The 14,031-nt window shown below is 38.4% G+C and overlaps 1 protein-coding gene across 10 annotated transcripts in view; it reads right to left on the reverse strand.

Annotated features, from left to right (window-relative positions):
* Nucleotides 1-14,031, reverse strand: part of MSRA (methionine sulfoxide reductase A) — a 427,028-nt gene that overhangs the window by 106,160 nt on the left and 306,837 nt on the right. For 9 of the 10 annotated variants that reach the window (XM_077868665.1, XM_077868664.1, XM_077868663.1 and 6 more), the window contains one exon: nucleotides 4,355-4,461. The exons of the other annotated variant lie outside the window; for it this stretch is intronic. In XM_077868665.1, coding sequence (XP_077724791.1) covers nucleotides 4,355-4,461 — 107 coding nt within the window. The remainder of the gene's footprint in view (nucleotides 1-4,354; nucleotides 4,462-14,031) is intronic. 10 annotated transcript variants of the gene reach the window in all.

Genomic DNA, 14,031 nt, shown 5'->3' on the forward strand with positions numbered 1-14,031 from the left:
TGCCTCCTGTCTCCTGCTGCAGGGACATAGTCTCCTGGGTCCAAACATCTGCCACTCAGAAGCACAGAGTGAACCCTTGGGGAATGGCATCTGATAGACATGTGCTTACCTTCTTCTTCCAGAATGACTGGTCATTCCATAAGGACCAAGAAACTTATCACTGACAGCCCAGACCAAATTATATCTGTTCTCCCTCCTTTCTTTTCCACTCCCCCTGTCCCTTACTCCTCCTCCATGGCACCAGACTCCCACGTTAAATGGGCAGTCCTCAGACACAAGCCTTTGCCACAAGCTGTGTTCCATGGGACCTGGAGTAAGATAAAAATTATAGTGGTCACCCAGGTAGGGGCACAATTAGCCCTACTGCTCACCAGGGAAGGTGACAAAATGAAGCATTTTGTTCTTCAGTTCCCAAAAAAGGAAAATTATTTGACCTGTGTGGTAGAGATCTGGAAAGGGGTGAAGGAGTGCTCAAGGTGGAACAGAAGAAGAAATCCTGGCCCAGGGCTCCTCGGCAATGACTGTGTCAAGAATGGAAGACCTTTCTGCATTTGATGGAGTCCAGTCAAGGGTCCATAGGGCTGCAGCTTTCAGCTCTTTCCAATGGTGACTTCTGAAAGTAAAACTACTTGACCCTCATACTGCATATCTCCAGAAAAGAAAGGGAGAGAGCATTTTCTGGTGCAGCAATGCTGATGGCCCTGAGGAGTGTGCTCCATGGCAGTCCCACGCTCTTGCAATAAGCCAACACAGGAGCAGAGGCTTGGAATCTCGGGTATCCCAGCCAGAGACCCAGACTGACATGCCCTGTGCCCCCTACAACAGAGATACACACCCCTTATAGACTGCCGTGCTGTCTAATCAGGTAGCCATTAGCCATATGCAGCTATTTAAATATATAATTAAATGAATTAAAATAAAACAAAACAAAATACTCAGCTTCTTGGTTGCATTAGCCACATTTCAATGTTCAATGGCCAGAATGTGGCTAGTGGCTACTATTTTGGAAAGTGCAAAAGAGACCAATGCGATCATGGCAGAAATTGTACTGGAGATGCGGCTCTAGTCTAGATTTTAGTCTAGAGTCAAGACTCTGGGTTTTAGTCAGTCAGGAGGCAAACACTGGATTTGCCACTCACCTACCGGGGGAATGTACGGCCACTTTTATTTATATGGTAAAATAAAAGAAATGTGAGAGTATTTGCTCTCTGAGTTGGTAATAAAGCACTCATATGTGGTTACACTAACAACAATGGATATCTGGATGCTGGGGGCACAGGAGACCCTGAACTTTATGTAAGACCCTACTTTTAAAAACCAAGCAAAAATATTTATATGTATGTATGTATTTAGTTCCCACATACTTAGGTACAAAACACTCAAAAAGTATTTGGTTAGACAACTATCTAGAGTATAAGATTATCATTCCCTAAATCTACAAATCTACAAAAATAATGGAGAAATTATTAAAACAGTTCATTGCATTTAATATCTAAATTTTATTTCCTATATTTATCAGTTATCTAAAATCAACATGGGCTCCACGCAAAGCTAAGGATAAGAAACTATACTGGGTTAGAAGCCAAAAAATTAGGTATAAGTTAGCCTTTTCATCATCAGATGGAAAGTACTAACCTTTTGAACTTAAAATTCTCATTGTGAATATCAGAATATCATCTCATTTTGCTATATTCTAGAGAGACATTAACATACTTCTCAAGTCTCTTAGTAGAACTATTGGTATCTTAAGAGACTGTGGAGCACAATACTAGGTAATTTACATACTGCATCAATCACATGTCAGTATTACTTGTTACTCACATGGCCTTTGTAATTAAATATAGTGAGATTAAACCAAAGAGAAGGAATTTTTAAGTTCTTGCTTGGGGCTGATGCTCTGTTGGGCCTACCTAGTACAGCATCTTGCCTAGTGTAGGCATTTCCCTACCCACCTCTCAAAAGTTAGTGTTCCACAGATCCTGAGCCTTCTCCTCTTTTATCATTTTTCCTAAGTGACTGTATCAGCAACTAGGGCTTCATTTACCAAATATAACTCCCAATAATAAGGGCTACCATTTATTGAGCATGAACTATGTGCTAGGCCCTGTGCCTTACAAGCATTAACCCGGTTAACAATAACAACAATTCTCTTTGCAAGGAAGGAATAGCCCACATCTCCTCCTAACAATCATCTGGATGCCCAGATCATAGGTACCTTAAACTCCACGTTTCCAGACTTAATTTACCTTTCCCACAAATCTGCCTCTGTTTCTCCATACCTTCACACAAAACATAGCAAGCCCAAAACCTACAAATCACCCTGGATTCCTCCCTCTTATTTTTTCTCCACTTCTAATCAATTTCCAAGTTCTATAACTTTTACTTCCTTTATATCCCTTTATCCCATTCAGACTGGCAGCACCCTAAGGAAGGGTCCCATCATTTCTGGTCTAGAGTCCTGTATCAGCTGTCCAGCTCATTTCCCTGAATCTTGTCTTTTTTCTGTAATCCAAGTTATTCTAATGGAGCATTCTAATTCTGGGCATCTGAGATACAGGGATAATAATGAGGTCTCTCTCCTTATAGGGTTTGCATGAGTTAAATAAGATAGTTTTCTAAGTGTCAAGTACTTGATAAAAAGTTATGCAGCTGACATATGAATTAAGATAATCTGGTGCTGGAGGCTACATGCTTAACCACCACCGCATATGCCCAGGTGAGCCCATCATTATTAGGAAAGTCATGATGAAAAGACAATAAAAAAGGATAATTTGCAGTGAAAAGTTTTGAGAATGACAGTATAGATATACTCCAATTACTCTAAAACTTTGCAGCTTTAACAACAAACATTTATTATCCTTTGGTTTCTATAGCACCCTTAGCTTGGCAGCGCCCTTGGCTTGAGGTCTTTTCAGGTTGTAGCCAAACTGTCAACTGGGGCTGCAGACCCATCCACAAGCTTGACTGGGGCTGAGGGGCTTGTAGGATCTTCGGGACTCGCCACATGAACCTTTACACAGGGCTGCCTCACAACATGGCAGCTGGTTTCCCCCAGGGCAAGTGATCCAAGAGATCATAAGAGAGGGCCCCCAATAGGGAAGCCAAAGTCTTCTAATAAACTCATCTCAAAAGTGACATCCCACCACTTCTGTCACTCATTAGGAGTGGGTCATTAAATCCAGCCCATACTCAAGGAGAGGGGTTTACACAAGGGTAGAGACCACTAAAAGCCATCCCAGAGGCTGCTTACTATTATCACCCAAATAGACATCACAGCCCTGGAGGGAGAGGGTGTGCTAAGAATAAGTGGGGGCCTATCAATATCTCTTTTAGCCCTCTCTGCTTTTCAGAGTTGAACTGACTGTGAACTTCATATCCTGCTACTGGATCTATTGTTAAGCATAAATGTAAATCAGGAGATATAACAATAATTAAAATTTAAGTATCATCACAAAGTTTTAAAATTAAAGCAATGCAAGCTATTTTTAAAAGAACCAAAGCTCTGTTGGAGATTTTTAAATATTATACAGGAGTGAAAATAATTATTTCATGCTGTAGTATCTATATTTCTAAGAAGTATTTTATTATAATTCAATCTACTCTTATTAGCAAGAGACAGTGAGTATTCTGAGTTGAACTGCTTGCCCAAAAAAATATAGGTTGGAATCCTAATTCCTCAGTGTCTCAGAATGTGAGCTTATTTAGAGATAGTATCTTTACAGAGGTAAATCAAGTTAAAATGTGGTCATTAGGTTGGACCATAACCTATTATGACTGGAGTTGTCATAACAAGAGGAAATTTGGACACAAAAACAGACATGATAGAGAAAAGATAATGCAAAAAAGGTATAAAGAGAAGACTGCCATCTATAAGCCAAGGAGAGGGGCCTGGAGCAGAACTTTCTATGGCAAGCCCCAGAAGGAACCAGGAGCCAAGCAGAGCCAGCACCTTGATTTTGGACTTCCAGCCTCCAGAACCATGAGACACACATTTCTGCTATTTAAACCACCAGTTCGTGGTACTTTGTTATGGCAGCCTGAACAAACCATTATAGAGAGAAGAAAGAAAAAATGAGATTCAGCAAGAGAGAGGCAGAGAGAAATAGTAAAGAAGACTATATGTCAAGATACATATTCATCTGAGGTGAGTTGATTTTAAAAAAGTCTTCCAAAAAGAAATTCACAAAGGCCTACTTCTAAAATCTCATTTAGCATATTTATGGACCAGAAGCTGATGGAAATTGTGTAAATGGAACACAGTGGCAGGTGAAAACAACCAGATTCTCCTTCTACAGGTGGGGTCTGACTTGGTGGAGACCAACAGTGGGAGTCCAGGAGCAAAACAGGGCCCTACCTTCTGGTAGTCTTCTTTGGACCTCAGGGCGACCTCCATGTGCTCGGTAGAGGTTGGATAGATGGCTGAGCGGTACTGAGTGCCATAGTCATTGCCTTGGCGCATGCCTGGGAAAGTAGAAAGCAGAAAGGATTACTGGAGTGGACCAGGCAACAAGGCCAATGTCACAAGTTTTCTATGATTCCTGTGTTACTAAGTGCTTGCATTTTTAAAAATTGAAGTATAGTTTGACACACAATGTTACAACAGTTTCAGGTGTACAACTTAGTGATCTATCAAGTCTTACCTTATGCTACACTAACCACAAGGGCACCTACCATTTGTCACCATACAATGCTATTACAACACCTTTGACCATATTCCCTATGCTGTGCCTTTAATTCCAGTGACCTATTCATTTCATAACTGGGAGCTTGTACCTCCCACTCCTCTTCACCCCTTTTCACCCATCCCCCACAACCCTTTCACTCTGGTAACTATCAGTTTGTTCTCTGTATTTATGGGTCTGTTTCTACATTGTGTGTGTTCATTTGTTTTGGGGTTTTTTGTTTGTTTTTTGTTTTGTTTTTTAGATTCCACAAATATGTGAATTTGTCTTTTTCTGTTTGACTTATTTCCTTAAAATAATATCCTCTACGTCTATCCACGGGGTCACAAATGGCAAGATTTCATTCTTTATCCATTCATCCATCAATGGAAATTTAACATTGCTTCCATATCTTGGCTATTATGAATATTGCTGCAATAGACCCAGAGGTGCATATATTACTAAGTGCTTATTTTAATTTCATCTTGACACTCTCCTTAAATAAACACAAAATATATTTGTTTTGCTTTGCTTAATTTAATTACAACATATATGTTTGAACTTAGGTAAATTTATTACAGGTCTTAGATCATAGTAGATGCTCTACAAATATGTATTTTTCTATGCAGATATTTAAACCATAACATATTCCATTTTTCACTTGCAAAGCACTGTGCTGTGCATTATTTTTTGGGATCTTAATGAGATACTCTGTGTGGCAGGTTGTGGTCCCTCACTTGGGAAACAAGGAGATGGGATTATGTATGTGTAAGCACATGGCATACTGCTCGGCACATAGGAGGTGCCTATAAATGACTAAATAACTGATATTCAGGGAGTCTGAAGAGCTTGGCTAAGGTCATCCACCCAATTAAGGAAAAACCTGAGCCTTAAAGTTAGCCCAGCCCATTTCCCACTCTGTCACAGCTGCTAAAGTATAGATCCTGACCAATTTCTAACTGAATAATTTAGTCCCCAAAGTTAAACAGCCACAGGCTTAATATAGATCTTCTATAGATCTCCATGCTGTTGTCACAATGAACTTCCCATGTGTTTACTGCATCATTCAAAAATCAACCTCAGTTTTAGCAAGTGCTCCAAGACTCCTCCAACAGAAGATTCAGTCTTCCAAAAAGAACAGCTTTGTACTTTCAGATATTACTGTACATGGGAATTACCGGGGGATATTGTTAAAAATGCAGATTCTGGTTCAGTAGGTCTGGGGTGAGCCTGAGTGAGACTCTGCATGCATTTCTAAGCTGCTCACGAGTGGTGCTGACCTCCAGACTGCACTTTGAGTAGCTAGGGTTTAAAATTTGCTCAGATGTTTTCCAGATTCTTTATAATCCATCAACAATAAGTTTAATTCCAATAATGCAGTGAGGAAAACCTAAGTCTTTCAAAAACACAGGTTCCTGAGGTATGCAGTGTACAGTGCTCCCTCTGCCTGCCCCCATGCTCCCAGAAGGCACACACTTTTTACTAAACTCCTATTCAAGACTTAGTTCAAGCTACTTCACTCCACAAAACCTCCCTTGAGTGCTCCTTAGGGCTGTGACAATCACTGACTTCTTTGTCTCAGAGATTTTATTGTATTGTCTTGTTATTATATGGTTGTCCCTCTTCCTTGCCTGTGAGCCTTCCAGAGGGCAGAGCCTTACAGTCATAGGACCTGGTATAGCATCAGACAGTTGGATATACTTCCACTAATATTTGTTGCATGAAGAACATATGAGTTTATATCTTGTGATCCAAAGCCCTGCAATCAATACTGGAGTGCAAATCAATCAATCAAAGTGCTTTTTACTTTGTAAATGAAAATGCAAATTCAAATGTAAATAAAAGAATCTTAAGAGCTCTAGGAAAAAGTTACCAGTAATCTAATACATTTGACTAGTAGAGGGAAGTGTAGTAGTTAAAGACACTAAAAGTTCACTATGGCAGTTAATGAATAGACAAGCTAGAATTCATGATCAAAACTAGAGGCTAAAAATAGAGGTTTAAATAATAACAAATGAATAGGATTTATGGTCAAGTCATAGGCTATCTATGGCGTGTACATGCATACTTGTGCACCCAGTGGGGGGTGTTTTCTGGACCTACTTGTTTATACTTCAGATTGGCTGACTTCCTAGAAATTCCATCTTCCCACCTTCAGAGTTCCATCCCCACCTTGCCACACACATGGGGACCAGAAACTAATTAGTGGCTTAAACAGCCAATATTAATGACACCAGAATATTAGTTTAATAATATATAATAAAAATAAACCAGCTCATGTCTCCAATAAGCACTGTATAATACCAAATTAGAATATATATTTCATTCCTATATAAGTTATATATTCACTTAAGTATCATAATATGATTATTATAATACATAACATATAGGTATTATTACAGCACAAATATTATTTATGGTATCTACTGTGTAGGTATTGTCATAGTATTATTTATTAAGCACCTAACATGTGTCGAATACCTTTCCAGGTGCTGAGAATACAGCAATAAATAAAAGCAAACGCTACCTTCTCAGAGTTCACATTCCAGTATAATTTAAGAAATTGGATAAATACACATTCCAGAATGGCACTTTGGCAACATTTTTTTCTTTGCCTTCCTGAATGTCCCCTCCTTCACTTAAATGAAAGGCTTTCCTTGTGTGACCACTTCACATTCTTTGGTGCACAATGATGTTATGGTAGCATTGTTGTTCTCTCTGAAAATATTCTCCAAAACATTCACCCAAAAGATTGGTGGATGGCTGATTTTCAGTAAAATCTGACCTATCTCCATTCGGCACAAGGTTCAGAACAGTAGGGTCTCCGTGTGGAGCTGTTACATATCTACTCAAGTTCCCTTTCTTGTGGAAGATAAACTAGTATATGAGTAAAAGAGGACATGCAGAAGTGATTTATTTATATTTTTCAACAAATTTTGCTAACATTCCATGTGCCTTGTACACTGAAGACAATAAATATCTCTGCATTTGGATGAAGATACTTGAATTATCATAGGATTATGAGAAATTGCTGCTTATGAATAAAAACTGACTGTTTAGCAAACAAGATGGGGATAATTAAGAATCATCCCAAGGAAATTATAGAATAGTGGGCCCTTCCACTGATCATATTTTCACAAATAGTCTGGTAGAAGAGTGCACAATAAAATCTTTAGACTTATATCCATATTTAGAGCTCTCTTATAGTGATATGACAACCTGAAGGGTAGAAACAGAAAATTGCATGGTTGGGCAGAAAAGATGCACATGACTTGTCATTTCTAGACAAGTTTATAAGGTAATGAATTTCTATAAAAAACAATCCATGGATTATTTTTTATGTAATTGTGGATTGTACTACTACTACAAATCAGGATAAGAATTTATGAACCTTTTCCTGAAGCCATGAACTCTTGAATTAAGCTCTAACTTGATCATCTGCTAACTGTAATACTACAATACTGATAGGGCTTCTGTCACTGTTGTCCTTGTCTTCTTTGTGCAGACTTTGGCTATCCCCAAATCACCCTGGACAGCTATAAAAAGGAGTAACATAGTGGGCATTATCCACAGCTCTGCCCTAGATACCTCACACCTCTCCCTTTGCACCAATCCAAACTGACTATTCATCAATATGGAAAAATGGGAATTATTCACACAGTTACAGTCACTATCTTCAAGTCTTACAGATTTGAATTTATAGCCCTAACCTTCTGATCCCAACTCTTCTTGGATGTTTTCACAAACCTGACAGCTCCTCATGTCAGAACCAATATATACTCTTCCCAGTCACTGTGGCTGAACCCCTGCCTGGCCAGAAAGGAAAACAAGAAAATGCTAAAGAGATACAGTAGGGGATCAAGAGAAAACATCAAAGCCTTTATTCAGATATCTTTGAATTTTGAGTGACACTGGATAAGACATTAACTCTCTGGTATATTCATGAATAACAATGTTAATTTGATTAAATTTTTTCAATCAAAATTCATCCCAAGGAGAAGGTATTAATATCTTAAAACCATACACACATTTCCACAAGCTTGTGTGTGTGTTTGGTTAATTCCAGTGCATGTACATTTCAGTTCACTGAGGAAGAGGCTTATTAAATGGATAGGTGCTTGAAATGTGGAAACAGATGGTTCACTGGGAAGTATGATTTGATGCTCAACAGATCAAAAAACCTATAGAACTATGGATTTTCTGTTCTTGTTATTTTTAATACATTGCATTTACAGATATTTAGCATCATTAAACTTTTCACCATTTCTTTCAACCACTATTGGTTTATGTTATGAACACAAAATAGTAATTCACATGTGAGGAAAACCTGTTCACTAAATCTCTCATAAGAAGCCTAGAGCTCAGAGCTACAAGATCTTGTTTTTAAGTCTGACTTGCCACTGACATACTTTATGTAAATTACCACATCTTTCTGAGCTTCAAACCTCACTTGTAAAATAAGAATTATATGGACCTAAACTATAGGCTTGTTGTGAGGAGTAAATAAGATGAAATCTGTAAAGCACTTTGTTTACTACAAAAAAATTACGTAGGTGTTAAGTACTTTTATTTAAACCACTTTTAATAAACTTGGAATGCTTCAGAATAACTAGTTTGAAATAAAAATAACAAATGATGTCACACAAGATACTCTAGGTACAATCCTTTTCATTCTCTGAAAAGCATTAAATAATATTCTTCTCTCAGATGCTCACACAGTACAGGTTACATAGATCCAAAGAGATAATCAGAATCTATTTTATGTGTGTACAAATGTACTTGTTTTTAACTCTTCATTACATTTTTTAGCAGAATTATCTTCTCCATTAAAATTTCACCTCTACTAATCTCCAGCCCAGTTCTCTATTTCAATGGAAAACAAACCCAAGAAAGGGGAAAACTCTTTTGAGTGAATGTTCCTACACCTGCCCCATCCATGAAGAACTTTCCAAAGTAATATCTCCTTGACCTCTGATCCGAAGTATGGCAAAATTGGGCCTTTTTGACACTGATTCCAAGAAAGAGCCTGGTCCAACCAATCAAATCACAAAATAAGTGAAATATTTTGACTCTTATACCTGACCTAAACATTCTTTGTATGCTGTTATCAAGATGGCAAAACTAATCAAATTGCATTGTGAAAAAGGACAGAAAAATGTTAGTGATGAGAATTCCTACTTGCTTTCCCTTCTTCCATAAATAAATACATTCTCTCCAGCACAAAGTATTCACATAGTACCAACTGTGTACTCAGCACTATGGAAGCTATGCAGAATTAATTATAAGCTTTGATCCCAAAAAAATAGCTGGGAAAAGGGAAAAGGGAAAGAGAGAAAGGAATGAGCTTGACCCTATACTGCACTATACTGGGTTTTTGCCAACGTTTCCTCTCACATTGTAGACAGCTGTCATTAATCTTCAAATTAGTCCGTCAAGTTGGTATTCTCCACCTTCTTTGACACAAAGGAAGCTGTGAATCAGAGACATTAAGTGACCTGCCCAATGCCACAGAGCGGGTAAATGGCCATGCTGTGACTAAAGCTAGATCCACCTGACACCAAAACTGATGCACAAGAAGTTAGAGCAAAAAAAATCAAGGACAATGGAACAAAGCGCACTGTAGGTGATGCATCTGGAAAGGAGCATCACCACCTAAGGCCCAGAAATAAGAACAAGCTTGGTATGCGCTGAGGACTGTGAAAAGACAAGGCTGGTTCTGCCTATAAGCCTAGAAGGAGATGAAGCTGGTTAGTTGAGCAGGAGGCCACATAGAAATCTGGACAGGACATACAGGGGACCAGATACATTTAGAAACATCAGGCTTAAGGAAGCCACCCAGAACCCTGGGTAAGCATAATCTTCAAAAATCCAAAACTCTCTTTCATACAGATTTAGTGTCACAAAGTTCACTGTTCCCTCCTCTTGGCTTTGGAAAAACTGAGACGATAAATTACTGACACTATTCAGCTGTTTTCATGTTCCAGGAAAGCTAGTGATGGGCTTGCTGTAGTTAGTGAAATGAAAATAACTGGCTGAGAAACAGCATCTTGTGCTGATCATTCTCCCACAACACTCTCTAAACTAAGTAATGAGGATTGGGCTTTGGGGCCTTCTTGAAGAGGACTGACCTCTTGGCATCTACCAACTGTTTGCAATTTCTCCATCCACCTTCTTCAAATAAGATTTGAAAGAACAAACCATCCCAAGACTGTTCTAAGATTTCTCTTTCTCTCTCTCTCTCTCTCTCTCTCCAAAGTCACAGAAAGCATTGGAAAATAGAGAAATACTTAATCTATAATGAAGTAAAAAGACAGAAGTTCTCATCTGCTCAATGGGCCTTCTAACCTTAGCTCATTTTTGGCTACCAGGCCTGTTTTACACCTTTTAACTGGAGACATGAGAAATCTGCTTGAACATGGTAATTTTAAAGGAAAATTCACATACTATGGCTTGTTTCAAAGTGATTAAGAAATCCCAGGACTCACCAGTTGATAGTGAACATCAGGGCAAAGGAGGACATATAATATAAGGGCCTGCAATGACTATGTTAGGGAACTTCAAAGGAGCAACATCATTAGAGGGCTCTCCATGTTGGTTGCAGAGACAGGGTGACTTCCATCAGAATGAATCCATATTCTTCTCTTCTATAAACTGCTGCTAGGAAAAAAATGGATCCTGACCCATAATTGGATTTTGTCATGAGACAGTTCTTAATTCTAAAACCGGCTCTGCTGTTAAACAACTGTGGAACCTCAGTCAAGTTATTAGACTCATCTACACTTCAGTTTCTTCATTTGGAAAAATAGGGGTGATGGTGCCATACTTCCTCACAGGGTTACTAGCTATCTTACATAAGAGCTCAGTAAACATAATTCCTCCATCCCCTTGTGACTTCTAATGCAGAAATTGAAGAAAGAGACTTTTTCAACATACTTCTTACGAATTTAGAAATTTCTCAGTCAATAAAGAGTTGCTGAGCACCTACCTCAGTTCAGGAATCTTACTAGGACTTCAGCTAAAATACACACCAAAGAACCTGATCTTAGTTTCAGAAAATTTCTACAATGTATCCATAATGTATCATCAAATAGATAAGTATGAAAAGAAGCAAGATGTGCTCATTAAGAGTGAACAGAGATCCATCAAGCATCCATGCCTCTTAACCACTCTTCCCTCAGTGGCAATCAAGAATTTGGGTTAGATAAGTTTAAAACCAGTTTTATTGCAGTAAAATTGATATACAATAAATGCTATATATTTAAAGTATACGATTTGATCAGTTTTGACATCTATATAGATCATGAAACCATTGCCACAATCAAGATAATGAACTCCAAAATATTCCTCAGGCCCCTTTTATTTATTTATTTATTTTTTATTTTTTTTAAATTTTTTTTTAATTTTTATTTATTTATGATAGTTACAGAGAGAGAGAGAGGCAGAGACACAGGCAGAGGGAGAAGCAGGCTCCACGCACTGGGAGCCCGACGTGGGATTCGATCCCGGGTCTCCAGGATCACGCCCTGGGCCAAAGGCAGGCGCCAAACCGCTGCGCCACCCAGGGATCCCTCTCAGGCCCCTTTTAAATCTGTCCTTCCCACCACTCTCAGTCCCCACCCTCAAGCCTCAGGCAAACTTTCAACTACATTCTATCATTCATTTAGGTTCATTTGCATTTTCTAGAATTTTATACAGGTGGAATCATATAGCATATACCATTTTTTTGGTAACTCAACCATGTTGTTATAAGTTCAATAGTTCCTTCTTTATTGCTGGGTAGTGTTCCAGTGATTGGATATCCTACAATTTGTTTATTCATCGACCTATTGATGGACATTTTGGTTCTTTCCTGCTTTGGGCTATTAAAATAAAACTAGTATAAATAAATGAGTATAAAATAGTATAAAATAAAAACTAGTATAAATAGTATAAATGTACAAGTCTTTGTATGTACATATGCTTTCATTTCTTCTGGATAAATACCCAGGAGTGAAATGGCTGGTACATTTTTGTTTCACTTAAGATTGCCAAGCTTTTTCCAAAGTGATTGTAATATTTTATATTACCTGCCAGCAATGTATGAGAACTCCAGTTGTCTTATATATACAGACACTTGGCATTGTCAGTCCTTTTAATTTTAGCTATTCTAATATATGTGTAGCAATAGCTCATTGTGGTTTTAATTTGAATTTCTTAACGCCCAATGATGTTAAGCATTTTTCATGTGATAACTTGCTATCTGTACATCTTCTCTGGTAAAGTGTTCAAATATTTCATATATTTTTAAAATTGTGTTGTTTTCATATTATTGAATTTAAAGAGTTTTTTTTAATATATTCTGGATACAAGTGTCTGATCAGATATATAACAGGAAACTGCTTTCTCCCAGTCATGGTTAGTCTTTCATTCTCCTGTGACTTTCAAAGAGCACAAATTAATTCTGATGAAGTCTGAATTATCAATGGCTTCTTTTATGGATCATATTTTTGGTGTTGTACCTAAAATTTTTTATCTAACCTAAGTCATGAAGATTGTTTGAATGCCTGGTTATCATTAATGGATACCAAAAAGAGTGACTTTTACCTTGCTGGGTGCTAGATATTTTGTAATGCTACATATATGCCCATATTCTTTGTTATGAAATGAGGTTAAGTTACTTGGCAAAAGCTATGTATCCTTGAACTTAGGGGAAGATTATGGAGTAGGGGAACCCTAAGCTCATTTCATCCCACAGATGCAACTAAAAAATACTCACATTAGTGTAAACAGCCCAGAAAGCCAGATAGAACAAAGTACACGACTAAGTGTAAAGAAGCCACACTGAAGAAAGTAGGAAAAGCAGAGATGTGGTAAGGAGCTAAAGGGACCAGACCATCTGTGGGGTAATGTGGAGGGGAGGCCAGGAGCCATGACCAAGGAGAGGGGAGAGAAACAAACTTTCATACCAAAGAGAACCATGTGAGGAAAATGAATCCCCACAACATTTGGCTTTGAAAATTAGAGGGGCTGAATTTTGTGAGTTCTTACAACCAGAGGGACTTAAAGCTGGGAATTTTGAAAATCAGCAGGCTAGGCTCTGGGAGAACTGGGAAGGTAAGAGGAAGCGGAGTCCCTCCTCTTAAAAAAACAGCATGACAAAAAGTCCACAGAGATACAGAGTAGAAGCAGCAGTTTGAAAACACCTGGGGCATACAAGACGGAGAATTATTTACTAATCTCAGAGTGTGTCCCAGAGGTGTGGTGTTTGCTAAGGGACTTCTCTAAGAACAAAGGAGCTGGAAGGTGCCATCTCCCTCCTTTGCCCCCCAGCATAAACACATAGCCACCTGTGGGAACTGGCATGGCACCAACATTCACTAACAAGCCCTAT

This window comes from Canis aureus, chromosome 24, assembly GCF_053574225.1.
Source record: "Canis aureus isolate CA01 chromosome 24, VMU_Caureus_v.1.0, whole genome shotgun sequence".
Classification (NCBI taxonomy): Eukaryota; Metazoa; Chordata; class Mammalia; order Carnivora; family Canidae; genus Canis; species Canis aureus.